This window comes from Boleophthalmus pectinirostris, unplaced genomic scaffold, assembly GCF_026225935.1.
Source record: "Boleophthalmus pectinirostris isolate CB_2022bp ecotype Guang Dong unplaced genomic scaffold, ASM2622593v1 HiC_scaffold_23, whole genome shotgun sequence".
NCBI lineage: Eukaryota > Metazoa > Chordata > Actinopteri > Gobiiformes > Gobiidae > Boleophthalmus > Boleophthalmus pectinirostris.
The window spans coordinates 23186794-23213973 of record NW_026571207.1 but is presented as its reverse complement, the minus strand read 5'-3'; the positions used below and the strand labels follow the sequence as shown (position 1 = coordinate 23213973).

General features: G+C 37.6%; 3 protein-coding genes across 6 annotated transcripts; 2 read left to right on the top strand and 1 right to left on the bottom strand.

Moving 5' to 3' along the window:
- The first annotated feature begins 222 nt into the window (after positions 1-222).
- csf1ra (colony stimulating factor 1 receptor, a) lies at positions 223-15057 on the top strand. The gene is given in 23 exon segments (XM_020921963.2): positions 223-356; positions 448-553; positions 2707-2994; positions 4370-4589; positions 4591-4655; positions 5243-5379; positions 5447-5612; positions 5697-5898; positions 6017-6132; positions 6215-6326; positions 6792-6991; positions 7567-7658; positions 7744-7870; positions 8118-8222; positions 8307-8417; positions 8522-8678; positions 8755-8837; positions 8940-9037; positions 10143-10265; positions 11182-11293; positions 11366-11465; positions 13082-13205; positions 13812-15057. Coding segments are annotated over 22 exon segments (2967 nt in total). The 5' UTR covers positions 223-356; positions 448-498; the 3' UTR covers positions 13986-15057.
- A 691-nt stretch (positions 15058-15748) lies between these two features.
- Positions 15749-25574, bottom strand: hmgxb3 (HMG box domain containing 3). Of its 4 annotated transcripts, none has more exons than XM_020921986.2 (21): positions 25429-25574; positions 24898-25059; positions 24655-24829; positions 23822-24217; positions 23660-23758; positions 22971-23150; positions 22722-22897; positions 22540-22610; positions 22400-22474; positions 22169-22251; positions 21578-21682; positions 21366-21500; positions 20963-21270; positions 20339-20466; positions 19837-19968; positions 19559-19740; positions 18815-19037; positions 18352-18485; positions 18082-18201; positions 17770-17979; positions 15749-17354 (listed from the first exon to the last, which is right to left on the bottom strand). In XM_020921986.2, the coding sequence occupies exons 2-21, from the start codon at positions 25041-25043 to the stop codon at positions 16836-16838; spliced, it is 3597 nt and encodes a 1198-aa protein (XP_020777645.2). In that variant the 5' UTR covers positions 25044-25059; positions 25429-25574; the 3' UTR covers positions 15749-16835. The 4 variants fall into 4 exon arrangements, with proteins under 4 accessions (XP_020777645.2, XP_055014850.1, XP_055014851.1 ...); XM_055158875.1 differs by having other exon boundaries at positions 22400-22453; XM_055158876.1 differs by lacking the exon at positions 25429-25574 and having other exon boundaries at positions 23822-24242; positions 24898-25035.
- A 325-nt stretch (positions 25575-25899) lies between these two features.
- LOC110157669 (SLC35A4 upstream open reading frame protein-like) lies at positions 25900-27179 on the top strand. The gene is made up of 3 exons (XM_020922022.2): positions 25900-26046; positions 26271-26369; positions 26632-27179. The coding sequence occupies exons 1-3, from the start codon at positions 26032-26034 to the stop codon at positions 26830-26832; spliced, it is 315 nt and encodes a 104-aa protein (XP_020777681.1). The 5' UTR covers positions 25900-26031; the 3' UTR covers positions 26833-27179.
- The last annotated feature ends 1 nt before the right edge of the window (position 27180 follows it).

Genomic DNA, 27180 nt, shown 5'->3' with positions numbered 1-27180 from the left:
ATATTTGACTTAAAATTTCAAATGTAACCTATGGTATAATCCGTGCTTGTACTGTTAGCACTGTGTCCGGCAGTGACTGAAGTGATTGGTCCCGGGGGAGTCGCACTCCTCTGTGACAAATTGGCACCAGCTCATTAATTTCTTGAGCATGATGTGAACCCGCCTCCTCACACTCCACCCTCCACTTGCAGCTTGTTGTTAGATTTCATGTTTGCAGTGTGACTTTGTGTCTGGGAAGGTAAACAACAAGAAGTGAGAGAATAAGAGGGGCCAGGGTACACAGAAGTGGATACTCATGTTAAATCTGGATGCTACTTCTACAGATTATACAGTGAGAGCTTCCCAACTAAAAGCAGGTGAGTACAACAAAAAGTCTGAAACAACTTTATCACGAGTCTTGTGTGACAAAAAAAGTGTCACTGTGTATTACTGTATTTCCTCTTGTAGTGTCAAGACAGAGGAGTGTGTCTCTGTACACACTGGGCTCTGAGCTGATCCATGATGCTGGCTCTTCTTACTCTGCTGCTGGGACTCACAGCCTCTGCTGCCTCAGGTAAGGCCAGACACAACCCGATTTCAGCTTGAACAAAATTTACATTACATCGCAAATAGTAAACACATTTAAAAAGTATTCTGCACAATCTCCTTTTATGACAGAATGACACACACACAGAAAAACAAAAAACAAAAGAACAACCACACCAATACAAAAACCATACCTCTAAATGACAAAATAATAAAAATAATAGGTACATTTTATTAAGTACAAACATCTAAAGGGAAACTGTATCCTGGAATTCTCTTCATGCATTATTGTTGGAGGCTTAGTAACATTATGGAGTATTTTACTGCACTATACTACATGTTTATAGCCACTCAATGTTTATCTGAGAGTGGAGGAAATTATGACCTGTATTGTAACTCCTAGAACAGGTTAAATTATTAAAATAATATTTGCTTTTTGATTTGTTTAATTTGAGTCACTATGTTGCATTACATAAAATACTTAAAGCGTTAAAATGACTCAAATACATTTAATGTAAACATACTGCTAAGGTAAAATATTACAGCACCCATCATTAAAGTACTAAAGATTACTATTTGGAATTATAAATGTATTGGAGTATGTACAGATACCTTTTTTCAAACATAGTGAGAAAAGTATAGGGAAAAAAATTACTTATGTGCCAGCTGATTCTACTCCTGAGGTCCATTTTTATAATCTTATGTTACATTTTTGCCTTGGACTGAATCTTATTGACTGAATTATAAAGCGTGAAACATACCATTATCAATGCACTAGTTTAATCAGTGCTTTCTGGTATGGGTCCCTCTGTATGAATGTTTTATATACAGCCTATTCTCGCCATTTGACCTTCCGTTGTGTCTAATGAGAGGCAAAGAGACATATGACATTTCAGCTGGTTCTTGTAATTCATGTTTTTGTTTTGCCTTTTTCCTCCTTCACTGTCTACAGCTGTTACCTGCTGACTGTTTAAACTCAATTATACTTTCTTTGTCGTGCGTAACTAATTAAGACACTTGATAAGCAACAGTTTGCTCTGTCCTGTGATGAACTGGGTTTAATTGGGGTCATATTGGGGTTGTGGGAACTGCCAATTTGAGAAGAGTAACAGTTATTAACATATTCAGTGCATAAGCGTGAGTGTTTTCTCAGCATTATTTTACATGACATTAAGGCAAAAAAAGTGCTGAGTGGGCAATCTCACTTCTCTTTAAGGGTAAAAATTTTAAAATGAATCTACTTCTTCTACAAAACCAATATCTTAAAAACAACAAAGGATTCTCAACATAATTCATGATTAATCTGAGCTTCTGACCTTGTGTAATCAAAACATCACTGTTCTTCTGTCTATGAAACTAGCATCTTGGTGCCTTCAGGGCTCTGCAGTCTCACCCTAAAATATTGATTATCTAAGGATACTAAATGTACTGGGTTTTGATCCCAAAATGTTGCATATGTTGTGTGCAATATTGTGTGAACATAGCATGCAACAGTGTTATAAATTAGGGACATTTTAGGGGACAATCTAGTACATACAAAAACAGTATTGAGTCGAGGATCAAAGCACCGATTCTTAAAACTACCATAGAAAATGAACATTTTAACATATCTGGTTTAAATCAGGTTTCATTCAGGACCTAAACAGTTCTAAACAAGGACCACTTTCATAACAAAGATGTGTGGTACAAAGTACATTTTTGACAGAGCTGCACTAAAACTGAATGAAGTCAAAATTGCACAAAATCTATAGACCATAATCAGCATACATGCCCACAGTTATAAATTTACCACATTTAACTGCTACCAAAATAGTGGTGTAAGAATACTCAATGTTGCAATACTTAAAAATACAAGAGAGAAATGAAGGTAAAATGTTACCCATTATCAAAGATTACTATTTAAGTTAAGAATTGAGCAAATCTGCTAAAACCTCACTATCAGCTCTTTCAACAGGGCTCAAAACACATGTAAAATACTTGATACTTTTCATCTAGTTCAAAAATGTGTCGGCGTATAATGTACATATACCCTTTTTCAAGTGTAGCGTGAAAAGTACGAGGAAAAATACCCTAAAAATTAGGCCTACATAAGTGTATTACTTTTCATTTCTTTTCCTCCACTGAACTAAATGAATGTAAAATATAAATATAATTTTAATATTATGTCATTGTGTGTTTCAGTGGAGTGGAGGCGCCCTGTGATTATGTTTAACTCCAAAGTGCTGACGCGCCCCGAGGTGGTGGTGAGGATGGGCACACAGCTTGACCTGCGCTGTGAGGGCGACGGTCCCGTGAACTGGCGCCCGCGTTTACCCAAACACCGGCGCTACATCTCCAAACAAAGGGGCACTGTCCAGACGCTCAGAGTGGAGCGGCCAACTGCAGAATTCACGGGGACTTATGTGTGTTATTATACCAGTGAGCCACAGCAAAGCGAGCTCACCGCCTCCGTGCATGTCTATGTCAGAGGTGAGTGCGAAGAACAAGAGGACACATACTAGGGTCTTCTCTTGAGACTTTGCAGCTGATGTCATCAATATTACCTGGGGGTGTGAAACTAACTGGAAGCACTGCTCTGATAGAAGCTGCTACTGAAATTATACTCTTATCTGAGCTTTGTTTAACACAATATGTCCAGAAAGAGCTAGTTTATTTGGAACTACAACATAAGTTAGACAGCATCAGCCAACAGGTTTTCAGTTAGTCACTCTCGCCTCTGTGTTGAAAATCAGTCACCTAAACAGGACCATGAACGCTCGTATTGATCACAGGCTCCTGAAAATGTGTTGTTTAAATCCATGTTGCATTTTTTCTTGTTTTCAGACTTAAAATCTTAAAAGTTTTTAATCACTCTCAGCATGATGTTACTGTAAAGTGACTATTGATTTATACATGTCCATACCAGATCCACTCTTGGGTTTCAAGTTCAGTTAGAGGGTAGGTGAGAATTTAAACGTGCTCTATGTAATTGTTCCGGTGGAGAGCCTGTCTTCATGGAGATGTTATTGCTTTGTCCTGAATGTTCCACAGTATGGCAACAAATGTATCTACAGTATCTCCATGGAAAGAAACAGGTGGTCAGATCAAATCTGTGGAGTGCTTACTGTAAGAATGCAAGCCATACAGTGGAACATTCAAAGTCACATCATCTCCATGGAGACAAGCAGCTGACGAATGCCCCTCCACAAAAGTTACACAGTGAACCTTGTAAAAAGTGCATTTATTTTTGAGTAGGTAATTGCTACGGAAAACTGACTAATTGTTCATCACTGAAAGCCATGGATACTAAATCAAGTCTAAAATATAACTAAGCTATGACTAGTAGCTGTGGTTGTAAATGAAGACAACCCTAATGCGGATAAACACAAAAACTGAATAAAGTTAATTCAAAATAAACCAAAACTAGAACCAATAAATCATCAGAAAATGCCCACATACCTTCAGTGGTGTGAGAATAACAGTTTGAAAACACTGACTGCCCACCTAACTCACAAATATTCAGCATTATCTACCTCACAACAACTAAACATATGGACAGTTTTACCATGCATCTAGCAGTGGTCCTTTGGCTTTTAGATTTGTGTGTTTCTCTACATATCTTAATATACATATAGAATACCTTATATTTATTATTGCTGTAAATTTCCAATGCTTAACTCCATATATCCTTTGTCACTGGAGTTTCCTCAGAAGCTCGGGGTGGGTTCACACTTGCACAGTCATCATCACCAAATCAAAATTGGGACTAATCTGGAACTAAACCCCGAACTAAACATGGACTAAACCAGGATTATCTGAACGCAGCCTTTATTACATTCCTTGTCACTCCACGGTCTCTTTGCAGATCCTAACCGGCTGTTCTGGGCTAGCAGCAACCTCCTTCGTGTTGTGAAAAAGGAGGGAGAGGACTTCATGCTGCCGTGTCTCCTGACTGACCCCTCTGCCACAGACATAGGCCTGCGCATGGACAACGGCACCTCTGTCCCGCCGGGAATGAACTACACAGTGTACAAGCAGCGTGGCATCCTCATTCACAACCTCCACCCCAGCTTCAACGCCGACTATGTGCACGGCCAGAGTCAATGGAGTGGAGAAGACTTCCAAGGCGTTTTCCATCAATGTTATTCAAAGTAAGTTGTCTCCTATTGTTTGTAAAGCATCTCTGTGTGTCCAAAAACGTAACGTGCTATGTAAGTCTGATGTATTATTATTATTATTACTTTTCACCATTCAAATGTTGTAGAACATTTAGTTGATGTTACGGGTTTGTCAATGAAGCAAATCTTTTCATCACTCTAATTGATTGTTTGAAGCCTAACTAATTAACAGTCAGAAGTAACTCTAATATTTGGGATGGTATTTCTTTTGGTTTTGTTTCGGTTTTGTTATGGATGAAATGAGAATGACATATTGTTACGCTATACACTCAATAACAATAAACATTAAGTAAGTCCAGTTCTTTTAGGTTTAACTTGCTTATAATGTTATATTCTCAAAATTTGCATCAATATATGCTGAATATAGACTTCAATAGATAAGATGTTGTATTCATAAGACTTCACATCTAGAACATCTATATATAGCTTAAAATTGAGCTGGAAGGCATCTTAGAAATCAATGGTAGAATTTATCTTTTAACTGACAGATGATTAATATCTTGTAAATGTTGTAAATATTCACATGAAACACAATTCAGAATGTTTTTCCGTTCCTCTAGAGCTTCGGTTCCCTCCTTACGTCTTCCTGGATACAGATGAATACGTGCGCATTGTTGGAGAGGAACTGAAGATTCGCTGCTCTACACACAACCCCAACTTCAACTATAATGTTACATGGAAATATACCACTAAATCGGTCAGTACAATGCAGAAATCATTCAAAAATCTAGTTCCCTATAATAATTTCCTTTGCTTGACTCTAGAAGCCGATTATTGAGGAGAAGGTTAAATCAAATGGAGAAAATAGACTGGACATCCAAAGCACACTGACCATTTCGGCTGTGGACCTGGCAGACACTGGGAACATATCTTGTATCGGCACCAATGAAGCTGGAGTGAACAGTACAACAACATACCTGCTAGTAGTAGGTCGGCACACACTTGGGTCATTAAACAAATCAAATATGTAAGAAATTATACTAAAATATGTAAAATGTGTATTATTTTTAACAGATAAGCCCTACATCAGGTTACAACCCCAGCTCTCCCCGAAACTGGCCCATCGGGGTTTGTCTGTGGAGGTGAATGAAGGAGAGGACCTGGAGCTCAGTGTGGTTATAGAAGCATATCCTCATATTACTGAACACAAGTGGGTCACGCCAACCACCCCCAATACTTCCACACCAGAGTACAAGTTCATACGATACAACAACAGGTACAGATATCACAATACTCCTAGAGCTACAGTGTTTTGATTAGTTTCGAGAACAATTATCTTATTATCTTTAAGTGCAGCATTTGGTTTTCATGTTTGTCTATATTTTCTGTTTTAGATATTATGCTAGTCTTCATCTTAAAAGAATGAATGCTCATGAACAAGGCCAGTATACTTTCTATGCAGGGAACAATCTGGCCAACGCCTCAATCACATTTCAAGTCCAAATGTATCGTAAGTGAAACAGATTATAAAATACAATAAAAGAAAAATGATTACAGTGTCTATGAGACCTTTATTTCCTCTTGCATCACAGAGAGACCGATTGCAGTGGTCCGATGGGAAAATATTACCACACTCACATGCACCTCTTTTGGGTACCCTGCTCCGAGAATCATTTGGTACCAGTGTTTTGGGATCAGGCCCACGTGAGTAACATGTTTTATCTGTCAATCAAATATTGAATATTACTAATTGTGTATGAACTCCTCAGCTCTTCTTGTTATCCTTGTCACTACATAATGACCCTAATTAAGATCTGGAATCTTCCCTGATGGCAACATGAACAGACATGTATTTGATCATTTTATTCATAATCCCAATAATACAAGAATACAATATGTATACAATGGTAAAACCTGTTAGGACGTCAAAAATCTGTCTCCATGACTGACCTGAGCAGAGTGCTGATAATGAAATAGGAATGTGTTTTTAATCAGTAGTGTTATATCCATTGTTGTTGTGTGTTCAAGAATACTGTGTGACACAAAGGAAGAGCCAAAGAAAGACCAAAATTGAAATTGTACGGCTAGTTATTTTAGAGACAGATACTAAACCCACAATACATGTCCCCAGAGGAACCCAGAGTTGTAATTTGTGCATTTTCTAAACAGGTGTAAGGAGAATAACTCAGGGACCCAGATGCCCATCCCCCTGCAGGCACCCACAGTGGAGGTGCAGAGGGAGGAGTATGGGGCAGTGGAGGTGGAGAGCGTCCTCACTGTGGGACCCTCCAGACACAGAATGACTGTGGAGTGTGTGGCCTTCAACGTCGTGGGAGTGAGCAGTGACACTTTTGCCATGGAGGTGTCTGGTGAGTTAGAAATAGTGTTTTTATCCAATTTACATGAAGACTATCCAGCTCTACCTCACATTTACAGGTGCTTTTATAGCTCAAAAATACCTAGAAAAACAGGCACTCTGACTGTGAGTGGGGTTGCCTCTCCACAGATCTGATCTGTAACTTGGTCTGGTTTGGTCTCCATGAAGATAGAAAGGTTTAATACCATACTATGAAACATTCCAGACAAAGCAATAACATGTCCATGGAGGAAAGCACTTAACCACCAGAAAAGTTACACAATGCACCTTTAATAAAACATGAACAAAGATTGAATTCATAATGATCACATTTTTGCTAACGATTTGGGCTTAGTTACTAGTTCTTCTATTAGTTACTAAGCCTAAATCATTCCCAATAAACTATTTGTTCATTATGAATTAAATCTCTCCTATAATAGTGTTTATAAAAGTAATTACCAACTGTACTTAATTTACTTGTGAGTGTTCCCATGATCAGTGGCTCTCCATTTGATTGATCTTGCTCTGATGTTCATTTGTTTTAAAAACAACATTCAACAGTCAACTCATTGTGTTTTTGTTTGGCAGATAAGCTTTTCACATCCACTTTGTTCGGAGCTGGAGGGGTTCTGTCAGTGCTGCTTCTGCTTTTAGTGTTTCTCCTTTACAAATATAAACAGGTAAGTCAAGAGTTCATTTCTAACTTTTAAAAACTCATCTTTGTGAATGTTTCCAGGAGATGTAGTTTTACCTTTATTTTGTCAGAAACCAAGATATGAAATCAGATGGAAGATTATTGAAGCGAGTGATGGGAACAACTACACCTTTATTGATCCAACGCAGCTACCGTACAATGAGAAGTGGGAGTTTCCACGAGATAAACTCAAGCTAGGTAAGAATGTACTAACTTTTCTCCCTGTTGAAACTTTTTTGTCTGTATTATCACTTTGTTGATGTAAAACAAGATTAGCTTTTTGGCCACCGTTTTGTAGTGTTCACATTTTTCTCTGACAAAAGATATTCATTAGTTTCAACTCCCTGTTGTGTGTATATACTATGGACTTTTACCTACCAAAAGATTTAAAATTGTTAATTGCTATGGTAACAGTCATATTTTTTTTGTTATTATTATTTTGCAGGAAAGATCCTTGGTGCTGGTGCTTTTGGAAAAGTTGTTGAAGCCACAGCCTATGGTCTTGGAAAAGAGGACAATGTGACACGGGTGGCTGTCAAAATGTTAAAAGGTGATTTTCATTATAAAAGTCATTTGATGGTCCAAATATAATATAAATGAGACCTTATCATGTCTGTGGTGTTTCCTTTTTTAGCTAGTGCTCATTCAGACGAAAGGGAAGCGCTGATGTCTGAACTGAAGATCCTGAGTCATTTGGGACACCACAAGAACATTGTCAACTTGCTTGGTGCATGCACATACGGAGGTTAGACTGATCAACTTTGTACAATGTAGTAATGTAATGTAGTAATGTAGTTTAGTTTGTTGAACCTGGTGTAATGTGTTTTTATGTTTTCTTTTTGTCATTAGGTCCAGTGTTGGTGATAACAGAGTACTGCAGTCTGGGTGACCTCCTGAACTTTCTGCGACATAAGGCAGAGATGTTTATGAACTTTGTAATGGACATGCCTGAGATTGTGGAAAACGACTATAAGAATGTCTGCAATCAGAAACATTTCATACGGAGGTACAGGAGCCTTTTTAAACACACTACATATAACCATTTAAAACCTATAATATAAGTGGTGCATTATGTCCAATAGTGACAGTGGGATCTCCAGTACATCTTCAGGCAGCTATTTAGAAATGAGACCTACCCAGGCACCACACATCGAGTCATCTCAAGGTAAAGTGCCTCTATAAACACAGCATCTCCAGTTATGTTTTGTTATGTTTTTGTTTGTTTGTTTTTGTGTTTTTAACTTTTTAACTCTTTGTTTAAATACAGATACCGAATCAAATGTCGATTGGTCATTTGACATTGACGATTTGCTGCGGTTTTCCCTCCAAGTGGCTCAGGGTTTGGAGTTCCTTGCAAGTAAAAATGTAAGTATACAAAAGTGAAGTTTGGTCTTACTTTTAGAAAGTAGTATTGATACTGGGGGTGTTCTACATGTATAGTGGAATATTTAGCATTTTTTAGCACCATGGAGACACAGTGCACACATTAGCAATGCACAAATTATGCAAAATCATGCAGCTTCTACTTGCTTGCACAATTTTCCCTCCGTTACCTTTCCCTCCGTTACCATGACCTTTCTTAATAAAAAATCTCATTACTCAAAAAGTAAGAGGTTTTTCAACCTAATCTTGTACCATATGGTATTAAACTATATTAAGCAAATATTCAAACCAGTTTGTTAAGGATATGTAAGTGAGAACCGCTAGTTATCGCTGTTTGTATTTATTGCCCAAAAAGTGCTGCATATTTCATTCCCTCTGTTACCGACATGAGTTTTTAAGTTTTTGTCAACAACTTGAAAGAATATCACAGGTTTAACTTTACCCTGTTGGAGTGCTAACTCTTTCCTACATTCTAATACCTTACTTATTTCAATAGTCCCTGTAGTTTCTGAATAAGAGCTATTTGAATGTAAAACATCTGCCTGTTTCCCTCCGTTGACCGGACCCTAATGCTAGATTGTGATTGTAATTTTATGTGTGCGAGACTTGATTAACAGCATAAATGAGCTCATCTGTTGTAGTTCCAGCTAAGCCAGTTCTTTATGGTCAGATTGCGTTAAAACAAAACTCAGATTAATGCGTAACGTCTGTAACAAAGCTTAATACTGGCATGTCTAAATAGAGACATGTTGCAATGAAAGGATGTCGAAATAGGCGGCGGACCCTAGACAGGGTGGTGTCTACAGTTATCTTCACACCCCCAAGGAATGTTTATTACATCAGCTGCAAAGTATCAATCAATTATCAAGTTTAACCTCAATTAAGCACAAAACACTGATATGTTTCTTATTTTGGATGAAAGAAGGCTATTCTGAGAAGTATAATGAAGAATGGATAATTTGCTAGAGGGGTATTTCTCATTGAATTCCTTTTTATTATGGGTCATCCTAACAGTGTTTGAGGACATAGAACTGATTCTCATCTTATTGTTTTATTGTTGTTATGCGTGTGGCTATTTTTTTTACAGTGCATTCACCGAGACGTGGCAGCCAGGAATGTTCTTCTAACGGACCGCAGAGAGGCCAAGATCTGTGACTTTGGCCTGGCACGAGACATCATGAATGACTCCAACTATGTAGTAAAAGGAAATGTAAGTTCACTTCTGAGTTTAAAGTTGCACTATGTAAGTTTTTGCTTGGGGGTCTGTCATGTGTACTACCAGTAGTTATGTTTGCTATTGGGTCAGTTCATATGAAATCAGCCGCCCTCTCCTATGGGCCATCTCAGATTTGGCTGAAAAAAATTTAAAAAATAAAAAAAATAACCAAATTAAACGATCTAAAATTTTAGCTCAGTCCCTTCAGCCGTTCCTGAGTTATGGCCCATTGAAAGTTTGGGGCCATGTCCACTTTTTTGGAAGCCTTAATTTATAATCATGTTTGAGAGACCATAACTTCATAAAAAAATAGAACTAGGAAGCTGAAAATTTGTATTATCGTAGATTCTTGGTCGTTATGACAAGCAAATGGTGTTTAAGTCTATTAAAGATAACTGAACCTTTCTGCAGGTGGGAAAGTACCTAAGCTCCACCAAAAATGACCTGTGAGAGCTCATTTTCAAAAATTCCGTTTGAAATGATATTTGACAACAGATTCAGAATCTATGACCAAGAATCTACTATAATACAAATTTTCAGCTTCCTAGTTCTATTTTTTATGAAGTTATGGTCTCTCAAACATGCTTACAAAATTAAGGCTTCCGAAAAGGTCAATGGGCCATTACTCAGGAACGACTGCAGGGATTTAACTAAAATTTGAGATTCTTTCATTTGGTGATTTTAGAAATGTTTAGAATTTTTTTCAGCCAAATCTGAGATGACCCATAGGGGAGATTCCTTGAAAACGGCTGATTTCATACGGACTGACTCTATTTATACTCTTTTTTTAGATTTTGATTCTATGTAGATTTTTCTGCAACCAGTAACTTATATGTATTTTAGAGCTATGTATGAGTTAATATGTAAATTTCTTCACCGTTATCATTAACGTTGTACTGAATCTTTATAGGCACGTTTACCTGTTAAGTGGATGGCCCCAGAAAGTATTTTTGAATGTGTCTACACTGTTCAGAGTGATGTCTGGTCCTATGGCATCCTGTTATGGGAGATCTTCTCACTAGGTTAGACAATGAATCTATTATATTACTATTAAGGTTTCACAAATGGCAATAACAAAATATATGTATTATCAGGTAAGAGCCCATATCCCAGTATTGCAGTGGACTCCAGGTTCTACAAAATGGTGAAGCGAGGATACCAGATGTCCCAACCAGACTTTGCTCCACCTGAGATGTAAGTTACAATATTTAGTTATGTTTTGTTAACACAACTACATATTATAGCGTCCACTTTCTCGTCTGTCACCTGATGGTTATTTGAATGTACAGACATAAGCGTCCCCTGAAAGCGTTACAGTAAGGAACTACTCACCCATTCACCCAGATTCATAGTATACACAGACAGTTGAGGGTGAGGAGGATCTGTGGGAGCTGGAATCACACCTCCCAGTTTATATGTCAAGAGCAGGATTCAAACCACCAGCCTCTGGATCGGTGGAGAAACACTCCAAGTGAGCTACTGTCGAAATGAAGATATGGGTCTTTTTCCATTAGGGTTAAGGTTACAGATAGAGAAGTAACTCTTTATGTCAATGTAATGTTCCCTAAAAGTGTGCGTGTGTGTGTGTGTGTGGGGGGGGGTATGTGTGCGAGTGTGCATGTGTCTGTGTTCGTGTGTCTGTGCATGTGTGTTCGCATGTAGGTGGAACTGAAATCAGTTTTTTTAACTCACGTCATGGGGATCTGAAAAACAGGGTGTAAATCTAGATCAACAACATGATTTTAATTTGTGTTTTAAGGTTGGGTTCAGGTTAAGGCTAGTAACTATGATTAATTAAGGCTAGGGTAAATCCATTTAGGATTTGAGTTAGCAGGTTATGGTTTGATCATGATTAGGCTTTATTCATTGAAATAATACAATTATTTGCTATAAATAGCTAGCAAAATAGTTAACTCCTGTTACCGAATGTAGATAGGAGGTCGGGGTGGCATCTCTGTTTGGTGAGTCATTGTTGAATTGTTTATTTGTTTGGGTACAGGTTTCCCTGTGAAGCCCGTTGAGGTTACTTTTGTCATAAGATAAGATAGAACTTTATTGAACTCATTGTAGAGAAATTCACACATTTTGGGGCTACACTATGAAATGGACTAGAATAGTTATAGTTAGTTAAGTGGAATTCTAGAAAAGTCAATAAATAACTAAAGTGAATGAGTGGTTATTTAACTAGGTAACTAAGTACACCTAGCACAAGTTTGTTGTTTAGACACTTAGACACACTATTATCACTTTGTAAATAAACAAAGATGAGCTCAGTTTCTTCTCTTGAAACATTTTCCCCTCTTCAAACACTTTGAGGGCCAGTGAAGAAAAGATGCCTCATCTCACATCCACAAACTCTTATCAGTCATGATATATGTCCATTGCTTAACCTGTTGTAACCCCAAATTCCCATCTAAACTTAAGGCTCCAGATGTGAAAATGTGTTTTTTAGTCTTCTATGTGAGTGTGCGTGCATGTGGCGATTTGTTGTAGATGTTACACCACTGGAATAAACTGCGCTGTGGAGACCCAAGCTTGGTCTTAGTCAGAACCTAATCATCTGTTGTTCTGCTCTGAGTCAGGCCTCAGTTCTGCCTGTTAACCACATGATCTTGGAGCTAGGGGGGTGTGTAACTGCTATTTCACGCCAGCAAAATGAAACTGGGGGGGCTTCTGTGTCTCTTAACAGGTCTCTCTTGTCCAAACTACGTCAAAGGCTTCCACAAGAGTCATATCTGCCCACACTGGATTATAACAATGTTGCTTGATTACAAAATGCAGGGCTAAACTATAGGTGTTTTGTCTTCCAGCTACATGATCATGAAAATGTGCTGGAACCTGGAGCCCACAGAGCGTCCCACCTTCACAAAGATCAGTTCGATGATAGAGAGATTATTGGGTGGTTCGATGGGACAGAGTCAAGAGCAGGAGCAGGTAAGTTTGATGCACCAAGGCAAACAACTGCAGGTCATGTGATCACTCAGACCCTGTCCTTAAAAAACCTCTGATTCACAGACCACTGTAGGAAGTTAGATGAATTAGGCTATTATTTTTAGCTATCATGTCAGTGCAAATGTCTATGCATATCAAGTTATGTGAAGTTAGTTATATGTGGAAAAAAAATCTTTTTTGCAGAATGGATACTGTAAAAATTGTATTTTTTATATATATATTATTAGCAAATATACAGTGCATCTTTTTTGTTGTTTTATTTGATCGGTTATAAATGAGTCATAGACAAACATTTCATTGCCTCTATTCATAAGGCAGAACTAAAATGATTTGGGTGTGATTTTTTTACTTACTTCTCTTTAACTTACAGCTCATACTCAAGACTCAGATAACACATGCAAATATTTATATTTATTGCGCATTAAATACAATACAATAACGTTCAAAAAATACTGGTGTATTTAAGTCCATACTTTTTTTCCCACTCTATGCATTCATAGAAATTATACCTTACTTCCTGTCTAACTTATATGATTCTAAAATCATATACATATGAACCTGGTGTTGATGACCTCTGCCTCTTCACAGCTAGTCTACCAAAATGTGCTGCAGCTGGAGCAGCAAGAGCAGCCAGAGCAGAGCAGGGAGGGTGAGGAGTGTGACCAGCCCAAATGCTGTTGCCATGGCCCCTGTGACCAGTCTTGTGACAGTGAGGAAGAGGAGCAGCCCCTCATGAAGACCAACAACTACCAGTTTTGTTGAATTTATTAACAAATTCATTAAAAAAACTCCGAATGCCACGTCAAATCAAACTTTTTAACTACACCAAGGCAGGCTGAAATTAGCAGTGTCCCTACCACACACTGTTGGGATCTAATTTTTGCTGGTCATGCCTCTTTGCTAGACAGACAGCTATGAGAAACCATGTGATCTACTTCTTTGGAGACCGTGACTGGAAATACACGCAATTTACAAAGACTTATGACTTGAAAGGAAAAAAGTATGTCAACAATGCAAAGTAATAGAAGCCATCTCTTATAATGGACTCGAGTATTTAAATTCGTCAGTATTGTTTTACCTTGTATTGTATTTGTATTTGTATTCTGTATGACTTCTCATCTTCATGGATTTGTGGGTTGTGTCAGCAGGTTCACTGTTTCATTAGACTTCAATGCTATTTTCTTGGAGAAAGCTTACCCTCAAACTGTCTAAGTGACCTATTCATTCTCCAATACTGTGTGATGCTATTCTGTCTCTGATCACCTAAATTGAAACAGTGAAAGTGTTTTTCTCCGAGTTTAACATGCTAAATGGAGCGTGGAGAGGGGGAAGAATGGCCATGTTGTTGCCGTGGACACACTTACAGCAGCTGTCAGTCAATGGCAGCATGTGATTGTTCCACTTCAATTTATGGGATTAATTAACAAAGTCTGTTCAGTGTGTGTTTTTAAGGCAGCAAGTTACAGATGGTGTGAGCAGGGAAATCTGTAGAGACAATTTTTATGTTTGACAATGTGAAGTTTATATTATACTGCTTATGAATGTTTATAAATGAAGAAGCACAAATGTAGTGGTCAGCTTACACTGCCAGATAGATGTTTTTGGTGTAATTTATAAGCTATATTGCAAACTTTGGACCAAAGACTTGTAATATGAATTCAGGCATTTCAGTGAAAGTACTTGCATCTGAACGTGATGCCCAATAATGTATATAATGTCTGTCTGTAAATTCAGAATTATCTTTATTTTCTCTGAAAATGTCCCAGAGTACATAGTAGTAATGGTGTTTGATGTGTTTTTAAGCAAATGAGACAATCATCGCTAAACTGCAAGATACCAGAAATATGTGTTAATAAAGTTTCATGATATATTACTGAATAAGTTGTTTTTGTTACTGCGATTGAATGTATCCATACAAGCATAAAAAGTTCAGTAGTTTGTTAAAATTAATTATTGTGTCAGTTCAAATAACAGAAATAGAGTTGTCAAGCAGAAATCTTTTTGTTGTGACCCCAGATGGAAAATACATTTCTCAACCAAAATGATAAAATTGTAATTCAAATATTTCACCTCATTGTTTGAATTTAACTTAAATATGGACCACTGTATGTATTCACTTCCTCAACAATTTTCCCACAACGTTCGTCACACGCTACACAAACTTGAGGAAGTATTTCATCTTAAAATAGGTAATGGGGCCATTTCACATTATAAGGAAACGTGTGTGACTTTGTATAAGATTTTTAAAAGTGTGTGAATAATCAGATATTGTTCAAACTAAAAGAGATTATCTCAGTGCGTCACTTTTTAGCTTGATTATTCAAATGATTGTGTAAAGCAGCCATAGCAACACAATTTCTGTCCTGTGGTTTGATTAAGCAGGCAATAAATTAGTTTCATTTATTATCAAATTCATAACTAGGGCATTTGAATAGAGATATAATTTCGTATTTGGTTGCAACATGATGCTTTGAATTAAAAGACAAGACCCCACCATTAAAACACTGTAATTTATTCAGGTCAAGACAAAAACTATGAGAAAGTTACAGTACAGGGTTCTTAATGGTTTGCCTTAATGTGGGATATGGCAGAATTACATTCACAGAAAGCAACAGTTTATTTGCCGCACAAGAGCTGACTGATCAACATACGCAAACTATTGCACAGTACAATTTCAGCTATGAGAGTGCTCCAACAGAGGTCACTCTGTTACTTACAATCTCCACTCCAGTTTTATAACATTGCAAAGGCCACAATATGAATCATTACTGCATAATCTGCATTCATAACAGCAATTAGTTCACTGGCATGGCACTGGCTAGTTTAGCTAAAAAGTAAAATCTCATAAAATAACAATTATAATAGATCCCCAATGCACTACAGATGGCAATGTTGAGGTTTAATACATACAATCTTTCAATAAAAAAAGATTATTAGCTTAAAGGCTAGAGTCAAGTTTGTAATATTTTCATACATTCAACACTGTATTTAAAATTATGGGACTTACTGTTACATGCCACTATTATTTAAACAATCTTTAACTTCCATTCAAAATAGTGATAGATAGTGTTAGATTTTATATGTTTTCCATGTCTGTATTAGTAAAAGAGATTATTCTTTTTAATTATCATTTCATCTTTTCTCCATTGTCAGTTGTTGTCACTGTGTATCCATGGGTTTCAGAATAATGAAAAATTAGGAGTTGCCTTAGTGATTAACTCAAGCTATGGCCTACAGGAAGCTGAAACTCATGAATAGAGACAATTATACATATCCTAAATAAAAGTTTGTGCTAGACCGACAGCTCCCGAGGGACAAAAGTGACACTGTTTTGGACTGTTTTAATTTTTTTTAATAGTAAGTTGAGATAAGGCTAGTAGGTGACCTGTATTCATGAAAAACTTGTTCCTAAACTTAATCACTTGAATGACACAAATGACACAGCAGACCGTCCCTCCGGAGAATACAATCTAGCACCGCCCATGGAGAAATGTGTGGGAGCATTGAGTTAGGCACCAGCTTTTGAAAGGACAGTGGGAGGGGCTTACAGGTCATTCATGTCCCAAAGCATCATATACTTTTAAGGGTAATATTGACATTGAATATGTTTTATCAGGTTTGCACAATGGGCTCTACTTTTACAGCTTCTAACTCTTGACCCTGGTCTATAACCTCTTCTTTCTCTGTATCAATCTTTGCCACCCCCAGTCTGTACAATGCATCCCGAATCAGCACCTCTCCGGGTTGACAAGCCTGCAGAACTTGACTGACTTGCTGATTCACAATGTCTCTGCTATTGAGGAAATCCACCAAGCGATTGTAGAGGTAGTAATATGCGGTATTGTTAAAAACTACAGGCTGCTGTTGAGAGGAAGTTTCTGTATTGTCAAAATTGTCTGTATCCTCTGTTTGTTTGTCCTGGTCCAGTTCATTTAAAAGCCCAATGTATGGCTGTAGGTCTTTGCACAGGTGCACAGAGTAGTGCTTTAGAGTTGGGGGGTCTTCAGTTTGGGGTCCCTCTGGAGGATGCACCAGCCAGCGGGACACTGACCTGGTTATGGGATGGACATGCTGGTTTTCTTCCAAGTCAGGGCAATGTACCTCATCTTGTAGTTCAGTGCAGGACACAAGCTGCAAAATTAAAAAAGAACCCAAGTTAAAATGTGTAAATGCAAAATTATCATCTACCATTGTCAGTGTTTTGCAAATGCTTCAATTAACTGTTTTCCCCAAATTCAGGGGTTCCTAAACTTTTCAAACTGAGGCTAACAAAATAACAAGCATGCAACCCAGAAATGCTAGTTGAATATTTCAGCAGTTTCAATTAATATTTATTAACTTAAATTGAAACCTAGTGAATGACTAAATTTCAAAATATCCATTCACATACACAGAGCATAACAAACATAACTGTAACATAACTGTTACAAATGTTACTTATATGTAATAGTTTTTTCTTTCATGACTGATTAGACTGAAGTTTCTAGTTCAAAGTTTATTTTAGCTTTATAGCTTACTTTAAACATAACACAACAATCAAACTAACCTCTGGCTTTTCAAAAGGGTCACAGAAGCACCCTTGGTTCCTGCCCCACATCTGTGTAGCCAGCTCTGGGTATTGCGTATCAGCACAGAGCGCCACCTGCTGGGCACAGTCACTCACATATACTGGAGGCCAATAGAGAGAAGACAGCAGCAGGTCTATGTGGTCTCGAGCTGATTCTCTTCTGATCAGGCATTTAGAGCCTGATACCACCTACCAAAGATTGAGTATACAGCTTTAGACAATTAAGGTAAAATGCAACAGTGTTTAAACAAATACAGTTGAATTTAACTCAACTGGCTATGCACTTTGTACCTTGTGAGGGCAGACCTTGGACAGTTTGCCTGCTGTGAAGTGAGGACTAGGCTCCGGTGCTGTAGACAAACCATTATGAACTTGTGTGTACAGAGAGAAGAGTGATGCCACCAGATCATCCTAAAAATTAAACAAGAGAGAAAAAGAGATGGAGGTTAGGCCAGAACTGGACAAATAAAAAAGAGATATTATGAATGTAAGGACTAGAGTGCTCTAACAATAATGTCAAACAAAACAGCCAAATGAACAGTAATATTTGCTATACTCTACCTTAGTCATTTCCTGGGTGATGTGAGCCCCACACTTCTGAAGTACTGCTCTCAACTCTTCGTTGCTGTGTTCTTCAAGTTTATCCAGTCTCAGATGTCCATCATGAATGAGACGCACCAAAACTGAGGGTTCACCTATGACAATTTACACAATGAAACATACTGGCTAGATGGGTATAAGGTCTGCGCAATTAACTGAGTTTTATTGCAATGGAAAAATATATCTTTATCTTAGTAATTAATTTTAATGTTTGATAACGCTCTGCCCAACTCCAATCTACTGTGGCTTTTAAAACATGAATTATAAAACAGTGCTAATGAATATGTATAGTTCTATTTTTTTCTACAGGTTAACTTTTGAATGTGTATAAGAGAGTTTCAAATAATCATCAATTAAATCAAAATGTTTATGTTTAAGTTTTTTTTTTTTCAACTGTGGATGTCATTTTGTTAAATAGCTGTACCGGGTGTGTTCTCTTTGGGAGCGTAGACTTTGTGTTTCTCTGTGTTTATAACAGTTGAACTCCTCATTAAAGGGGGGAAAAAGGGGGCGATGATTGAAGCGTCCACTCTAATGATGGGGGCGTCCGAGGGAAAAGCAGCCTGCTCCAGAGCCTCACTCTCCATCGTCAGCCAAAAGTCATCCACCAGCACCTCATCAGAGTTCGAGCTCTCAGGCCAGATGAACTATACAAAAAATGTCAGGCATGTCAGACGCAAAAAAAGCACATAAGCTTTACAGAAACAAATATCTTGTCAGCTTGTTATTTAAGTTTTATCTGTCTCACCCATAGCCTGTACAAAGAAGTGGACTATGTGAGTGTGACGTCCCCCATAACACTCAGCTCCAGTCAAATGAAGCTTATGAAGGCTGCAGTTATAGGGAAGAATATGGAGTCGAGTTTCATATTTGAAATTCTGAAGTATCGTAGCAACCTAAGGGCCAATCCACAGCGAGGCTGTTGAAAGTAATGCCCCTACCCCTTTTGATAGACAGGGTTGCTAAGTGTCCACTCCCTGCTAAACAAGCTGTGTCAAGACAGAGAGCAGCAGTCACAGAAACAGGGGCAGCATTTTTTTAATTAAAAGTCAATGAATTGCAAGTCGATGGAGGCAGAAGTATGCCCAAGCTCACTTCCGATTTGGAATGAGTCAACTAGTTTCTTAGCTATGTCCATTTACTCTATATATACAGTCTATGGTCTCACCTCTACATTCTTAAGTGATAGTAAGTTGTTTTGTCTTTGTGCAATTTCAATCTTTGGAGCCATGCCACATATGCCACAGATCATGTCGTTGTAATCTCGCACAGTCAGACACTCAAAGGCCCAGTATCCACTCTGCAACAGCTCCTGGACCTGCCCGCTCTCCTCTGGGGTCAATGTGTGAACTACAACAGAGTAACATTTATGTTTATTTTAATACAAGATACACATGAAGACTGATATGAAAACTAATCTTGTAACAAATACTTTTAAATACTTACTTGGGTGATTGGACACATGGTTCAGTAAGGTCTCAAAGACTTGAGCTGGAGGTTGGCCATTTTTGATGCAGGCTCTGATTTTTAAAAACAGGTCCATACTGATCAGCAATCTGTTCCCAACGTTGAACAAGCCTGAAACAATAAAAAGGTTTACAATAATGCCCAGTTTACCTTGATTGTAATTTTATTCTTGTGTATGCATTCATGTATTAAGGATGATAATTTAAGGTGCACTATGTAACTTTTCTTGTCTCCAGGGAACTGTTGCTTTGTACTGAATGTTAAACTCATCTATCACCATGGAAACAAGCAGGCGATGGGCTCTCACCAGGCCAAGTTACAGGTCAGATCTGCGGATAGGCTAGCCCACTCACAGTAAGAAACAGTGAAACATTCTAGCCAAAGTAACAGCTCAATAGAGACAAGCACTTTACAAATTGCCAAAGAATAGAAAAGACAAAACAGGAATGGATACAATCTACAACACAAAAATATTTGTTACCTGGATGGATGTCTGTGAAACTATGCAGAGCCAGACACTGCACATTGAGACAGATTTTCAGTTGAAGAGAAACTCTGTGCATCAGAGTTTCAGTGAGGAGCCAACATTCCACCTGCCCCGCAACAGTGCTATAGGGTAAAAATGGATTAGAAATGCAAACAAATGTCATATTAAATCAATCATAATAAATTTTGAAGCATTATGTGTATATATATAGATAGATATAGATAGATATATAGATAGATAGATATAGATATAGATAGATAGATAGATAAACGTTAACACTGGAACTATTTTATGCCACTGATACAATTAAAATAAAGTAAGATAATTCCAAAAAAACATTTTAAAATATACATTAACAATATAGTAATTATACAGTAGAATGAACTGCAAAAATAAATAATAAAATTAAGCATTAATTAGCCATAGAATTAACTTATTCAACCTTCTATAGCTCAAATAATAATTGTTATTACAAACAAAATAACAAAAATTCATGACCCACAGTAAATATTGAGCCCCAAAGTATATTTTTCCAACTTTCATATACTGAATGATCAGTTGATATAGTAATTACTGTGACAGGCCTAATTAAACCTACTTATTTTCTTTGGTTCTCACTTTTGTCCCCCTTTAAACAGAGGGTAGTTACACAGGCTGCAGTGGGTGGAGGCTGACTCAAAGAAATGCGGCCAGCCCGACTCAAACAGTGTCTCTGTCTCCACATTTTCCTCTGGTTCTGCATCGCTTTCTTGAACTAAAATGATCTGCAGATTGTTGAGCTCCTGGATCAGGCTGAGTGTGTCCTGCAGATCAACTTCACTCTCAGCAAATTGAAGCGACCGCTGTAAAAGAAGGAGGGTCGACTGGCGCTGGATATCTTTCTGGCCTGCACTCAGGGCCTTGTATGGGTCCAGTAAGGTTTCTGACTGTAAAAAATAAGAAAATAAATTAAATGTGGTATGTTAATTTATATAGCTGCAATAGATGAGACAACAGAAATTGCACAGGAAGAAAAAAATACCTTTATGCCCTTTTTTTGATTCAATGATAAGCCACATTTTGGACACACTGCAGGTTTGTGTCTGTTCTTATACATATAGTCGCATGCAGGGTTTTTACACCACCCTCTACCACGTGACGTAGGCAGCCCTAAATTCTGAAAAAAGTATATATCATAAACGTTTTAAGCTATCAATTTTTTTATCTGATAGGCATAATTTGGTTTATACTCACAAAGCTGGTGACAGTGCGTTGTTTAAGAGGCACCACGGACACAAGATTCATTTTTCGGTCAAGTGACGCAACAGTAGAAGGGCCCTCTACGGACACAGGGGCAATCTGAAAATACAGAATACATTTGATGTAAAATTATTACAAATAATTACATCATAACAATGGTGCTTTATAGGTGCACTGCATAACTTTTCTGTCAGAGAGTCCGCTACCTGCTTGTCTCCATGGAGATGTTTTTGTTTTCCCAGGAATGTTCCAGGGTATGACATTAAATATGCCAATCATGTGTTTATTTACTATGGATGTTTCTTTTGCTCAAAAATACAAGAATTCCTTCTGTGAATAGGGGCAACTCTCCACAGATCTCAATTTCAATGTAACGTAGCGCTTTAACCTGCTTACAGATTTAATCTGTACTGTGGAACATTTTAGACAAACCAATAACATTTCCATGGAGACAAGCAGGAGCCGGACCTTCCACCAGAACAGTTGCGCAGTGCACTTTTAAAGTTGAAATAATATGACAAATCAGGCCTTTATTAATAGCTAATTTTCAAATAATTTGAGTTATAATAAAACTTGTTCTGTTACCTGTTTGTCCATGTTTGTTGGTAGCGCCTGTCCCAACTGTTTTAAAGTGCTTGGTTTGAGTCCTGTTAGAGCCTGTTGAGTCACTGTGGTTAAAAAAAAAAAAAAAACTGCATCAAAAACATAAACTGAAGATGATACTTTTTGATTTACTGTAGTAATATTTGCATAGTGATAGAATTGCAACATACAAAAAACATTTCAGACTCAAGCTTGAGAATAAAGATAAAGTACCTGAAAATGTGGAGTTTGAACTTGCATTTTGTTCTTTGTTCGACGGCGAGGTAACTATTTTGAACATAGCATTGTCTGTTAACAAAACCATAATTTAGACACATTTATGGTTCGCATCATGCTTGTTTTCATCATCTTACTTTTGTTATAGTAGGCAGGGAGAATGGGTCTCACTGGTTTCTTCTGAACAATTACTTTCTGCTTTTTTGTTCTATGTAAAAAAAATAATAAAATTGTGCCTTTGGTTAGCATTGTTAGTAACTAATGAATTACAATTATTAGCATCACAATATAAATCAATTTGTATTATTAGAGAGAGTACCTTGTGTGAATTATGCGTGTTGGCTGGGCCATTGTCTTGCTGCTGGTGTCCCCTAGTGTTGTTGAACTAGGGGATGTTTGTACTCTGATTTTCGCAACTTCTTCTTTATCAGCTGTAGGTTGTTTCATCACAAAATTTTTCACTTTGGGCTTCTTACCCTGATTTCCAATTTGAGCCTATGGAGGTCATAATACCACATGCATTTGTAATATATACTGTTATAAACCAAAATGCATAGCTTGCACTCACATTATTGCTAACTTTGTTTGTGGTGGATTTTCCAAACTTTTCACCATGAAAAATCCATTTGCCACCCAGATACTGTCCACACTGAGGGCATTTTGGGGGCTTGTGTCGAGTAACATAGACAAATGAACAGGTGGGATTTGAACATCTACCACGACCTCTTCTTGTGTACGTCTTCACTGGCTGTGAAAGGCAAATTGGCATTGTTAACAAAAGGGTTAACAATGCCAGAGGGTTAAACATAGAAATTAAACATCGTGTGTGTGTGTGCGTGTGTGGGGGAGGGTGTGTGTGTTGGCAAAAACATAAATTTAGATATTTGTCCAATTTTATAAATTAATAAAAATCGAAATAGTTTATACCAAAATGTAGAGCAGAAGTGTCTGGTCTGAGGAGAATTAGCCCAACAAAGTAAAATAAAAGTAAAATAAAATAATAATATCTATCATAAAATAATGAGCAAAAAAATTTCCTGGATATCTACTTAACGATATTATCATGACAATCTAATGAACATAGTGTACTGATGGTCTGATGTGGTCACTGAGCAGAAACATCCTCCAAAAAGCCACCACCTCACCACATTTCATGCTATTTGGATGAACGTGTACAAAATTATCAACTGATGAAAAGTCAAAAGCCCGAAAAATGCCCGGAACTATATCAGAGGGTCAACAGTATGTTATATTTACCATGTTATAGGAGGGCTTGGGGGTTTGCTCAATGCTGGACATCATCATTACAGGCCCCACAGCAGTGACACTGCCCAGTGAACTTTGTGCCAGCAAATTCTGAAATATTTAACAAAACATTTTGTATTGTGTTGTTTTGAATTTATGTGGCAAAAAGCTTACCTGAGTAGGTATTAGGGCAACAACTTGTGGGGTTTCTTCATGTACTCTTGTTCCACTGACAGTACTGGGAGATGACTCAGTGTTAGGTAAAATGGTAAAGGAGGTGTAAGGAAGCATCCCGTGTGTTTTGGAGTCAGCTGGTTCTTCTGGCACTGCTTCAACACTCACAGCTTGTGGATACTGCTCTACTTCACCAGAGGGTCCTAAAGCGGGACACTCCTCCTTCACTGTGACCGAGGGCTGGACAGCTCCCACATCCGAACAATCTCTGCTCAAATCTGGCACTGCGTCTCCTGGCTGAGGACCAGGTGAGCAGCCTTTGGCCAAGACAAAGTAATTTGCCCTGGGGAGGATCTTGCGGAATCCTGGCAGCTCTTTTGATGGACTGGGTGAGGGCTGCAAAGAACACAGCTCTTGTTCACTGACAATGACAGATAAGAACATGTAGAGTGACACTGTATGTGTGATTAAGTCAGAAAAAGTAAGATATTACAGCAATGGTTCTGACAGCAATCTCCTCCCTAAATGTGCAGATAGTTACCAAAGGTATTAATTTATCATTTCCATTACATTTACTGTCAGTAAAATTGTCAATAAAGCTTTGCAACAGATTAGATTCCCTAATAGCCCATGATAAACATAACACTTAACGACTCATCAAAACCTTTTAAAAAGACTGAAGACCAGTGTTTTGAGCTATCATTAATATACCAATGGACTTTTTGACTGATGATTTCAACACTTTCTACTGAGTTGCTATTAAGATGGCAAAAAATCCATAATAATTAAAAAACAAAAGTAACACAATATTAGCAAAAAACAAAACAACTTACTGAGTATGTACCCTCTTTCTCTGACTTTGCCTTCTCCAAATAGTAACTTTTCTCTGCCACACTGAGCCTTCTCCAGCTTTCACTGATGCGCTTGTTGATTTCTGACTGGGGCAAATTGGGTACTTCTTGTTGCATAACTTGATGAACATCAAAGTAGTAGAGTAGGTAAGCAGACCTAAACAGATGCTCACTCCAGTCAGTAATTGTTGTGACAGCTAACAGTCTATGATTCTTTTGTATTACCTAGGTTTCTTGGGTTTCTCCAAGCTGCATGTTTGATGATGAGGTTTGCTTCTCTTCTTCTTTGGAGGACTTTTATCTGTTTGGCTGTTAAAAGTTTCCACTTCTTCTGTCACTTTCATCACCTCATACATGTCCTCCTTGTCCATGACTTTTAGATTCCAACTAGACACAAACAGTAGATATTACACTATAACCGCATCAGTGCTAGACTGCAGAATAATTGGTGACAAGTTGCCAACATAAGTATTTGTTATTATCAGTATGTAAAACGTAATAAACAATGAGCTGCAGCATCTGGAATATGCATTGAAAATAAGTATTTATAAACATCTGGGAGGTGATAATAGATGCAGGTCTTAAGCAAAATAGATGAGCACACAAAAGAACAGTTCCTGCATTCGGTCAGAGTAAAGGTGCAAAACTACAAAACTGCACTTGCCAACTTTGAGGTAAAAAGGTTTAATGGCGTGTCTCTATACTGCTTGCACGCAGCCAGTTGTCCAATGAAATGGCGTCTTATTGAGGTCTTACCTACGATCGCCCAAAGCTTTAGCTGACAGTTTAGAAGATCACTTCAGCAAACACTAGAAAGTCCATGCATTTTTTTCGTAAATGAAAGGCTGTGATTCTGATCATGTACAGAATGCGCTGTGAATTTTTCAGTAAAGAACCCTCGATTGTCGTCGATTTGGTAAAAACATGGCGGATTGTTGCTATGCCTCTAAACCAATCAGAAATTACAATGAAAAAGAACTATCCAATCAGAAATTACGTTTTTTACACGTGAAAGTACCTCTGCGTCCCATAAAGCGCCATCGTTCGGGGTGAAAAAAAATTATATATTTTTTGTATTTCTGAACGTATAAACATTTATAGCTTTCAATACGATATTAATTGTAAAGTCACGTCATTTATCAAAACATGAAACATGAGCTTTTGGCATTTCAGAGTGCCTTAATTTTTTTCTTTTTCACATATATCCAACACGTAAAAATGTTACAAATATAAATATAATACATATGTTATTAGCATTAAATATCAAATTAAACTCCATACAAAACTATTCAGGCTTAATCGGATGATCGTCTTTCTGCTTGCCAGGTTTATCAATCGAACGCCGAATACAGAGCAAAAATGGCGGATGACAAGGTGAGTGCACTTCAAGTTTCGGCTTTAGCAGTAAAAATATTGAATTCACGTGTTTTGTCAGATGCCATGTCCTGCTTCCAAATATCGAGTAAAGTCTCCGTCTCAGCTGTAATTTTTTTTAACTTAAATTAAGTTACACAGGTTAAATACAGCCGCTCTTTCAACCGGGCTAAGTTCTCACAAGTGAGTTCAAAGCGACACATAACAAATTTCTCTTATTTTAGGATCCTTCGAAGCAACTGAAGGATCTAACACAGCTGAAAAAACAACTTCAGGAGCTCCGTTTAAGAGTTGAGGGCGAAATTTCAGAAGACACCCCACATGTAAGTACTTTAATCAAGATTACATGTCCTTAGGTATATGACACTGTGGTATTAGGTGTTTATTGTACTCATCGTTATTATAAAGAACTTTCTTAGTTATTATATAATAGTGTCTTAGTTATATAGAAGTGGAGTGGACAGTGACACCCTCTTCTCTAAATTGTGTGTTATTCCTTAGGCAAAATGAACCTTGAGCTTCGTCTTAATTGTAGTTATTACATTAGCTGTGTTGTGGTTGCTTTATAATGTTCTTTTTTTGCAGGGAGATTCTGGGCTTGCTTCTCCATTCCTAAAGGGATTTCTTGCTGGTTATGTGGTGGCCAAACTCCGGTCCTCTGCTATTCTGGGAGTGCTGCTGGGGACTGCCACGGGTGTGTATGCGGCACAGACCTATCAAGTGCCCAACATAGAGCGAACCATAAAGGACTTTTTCAACAAGGCAAAAAAGGCACCAAAAGATTAAAGACATGGATATATATGGCAGAGGACAATATGCTGTCTAACAACGGATATGACAGACCAGTCATCTCAAGGGGCACAAGGAATAACTGGATTTAAGTGGACTCAAAAGACTTAATTTTTAATATTTCTTTGCAAGTTTTGTTATTTAATTTAATTTTCACTTTTCACAATTTGAGAAAACTGTGTTGCCAGCTATCTGATTTTTTCTCAAGAATACCAGACCAAATTTTATCAAGATGTAGACATATATTACAACTACTTGAACTATATCGTGTTTTCTTTAAGAGTTTTGCACTATATAGAGTATTTATATTGAAGGAAGATGCAAATAAAATAGTATTTATTAAAG

What these genes read in the sequence shown, in the direction of transcription:
- hmgxb3 (XM_020921986.2), bottom strand. Translation starts at nt 25,043, where the DNA reads ATGGACAAGGAGGACATGTATGAGGTGATGAAAGTGACAGAAGAAGTG. An exon ending in AGAAAGAGGGTACATACTCA is followed by an intron (nt 24,218 to 24,654) that starts GTAAGTTGTTTT and finishes TGTTCTTTGCAG; the next exon opens with CCCTCACCCAGTCCATCAAA. An exon ending in ATCAAAAAAAGGGCATAAAG is followed by an intron (nt 21,271 to 21,365) that starts GTATTTTTTTCT and finishes TATTTTTTACAG; the next exon opens with TCAGAAACCTTACTGGACCC.
- LOC110157669 (XM_020922022.2), top strand. An exon ending in TTTCAGAAGACACCCCACAT is followed by an intron (nt 26,370 to 26,631) that starts GTAAGTACTTTA and finishes CTTTTTTTGCAG; the next exon opens with GGAGATTCTGGGCTTGCTTC.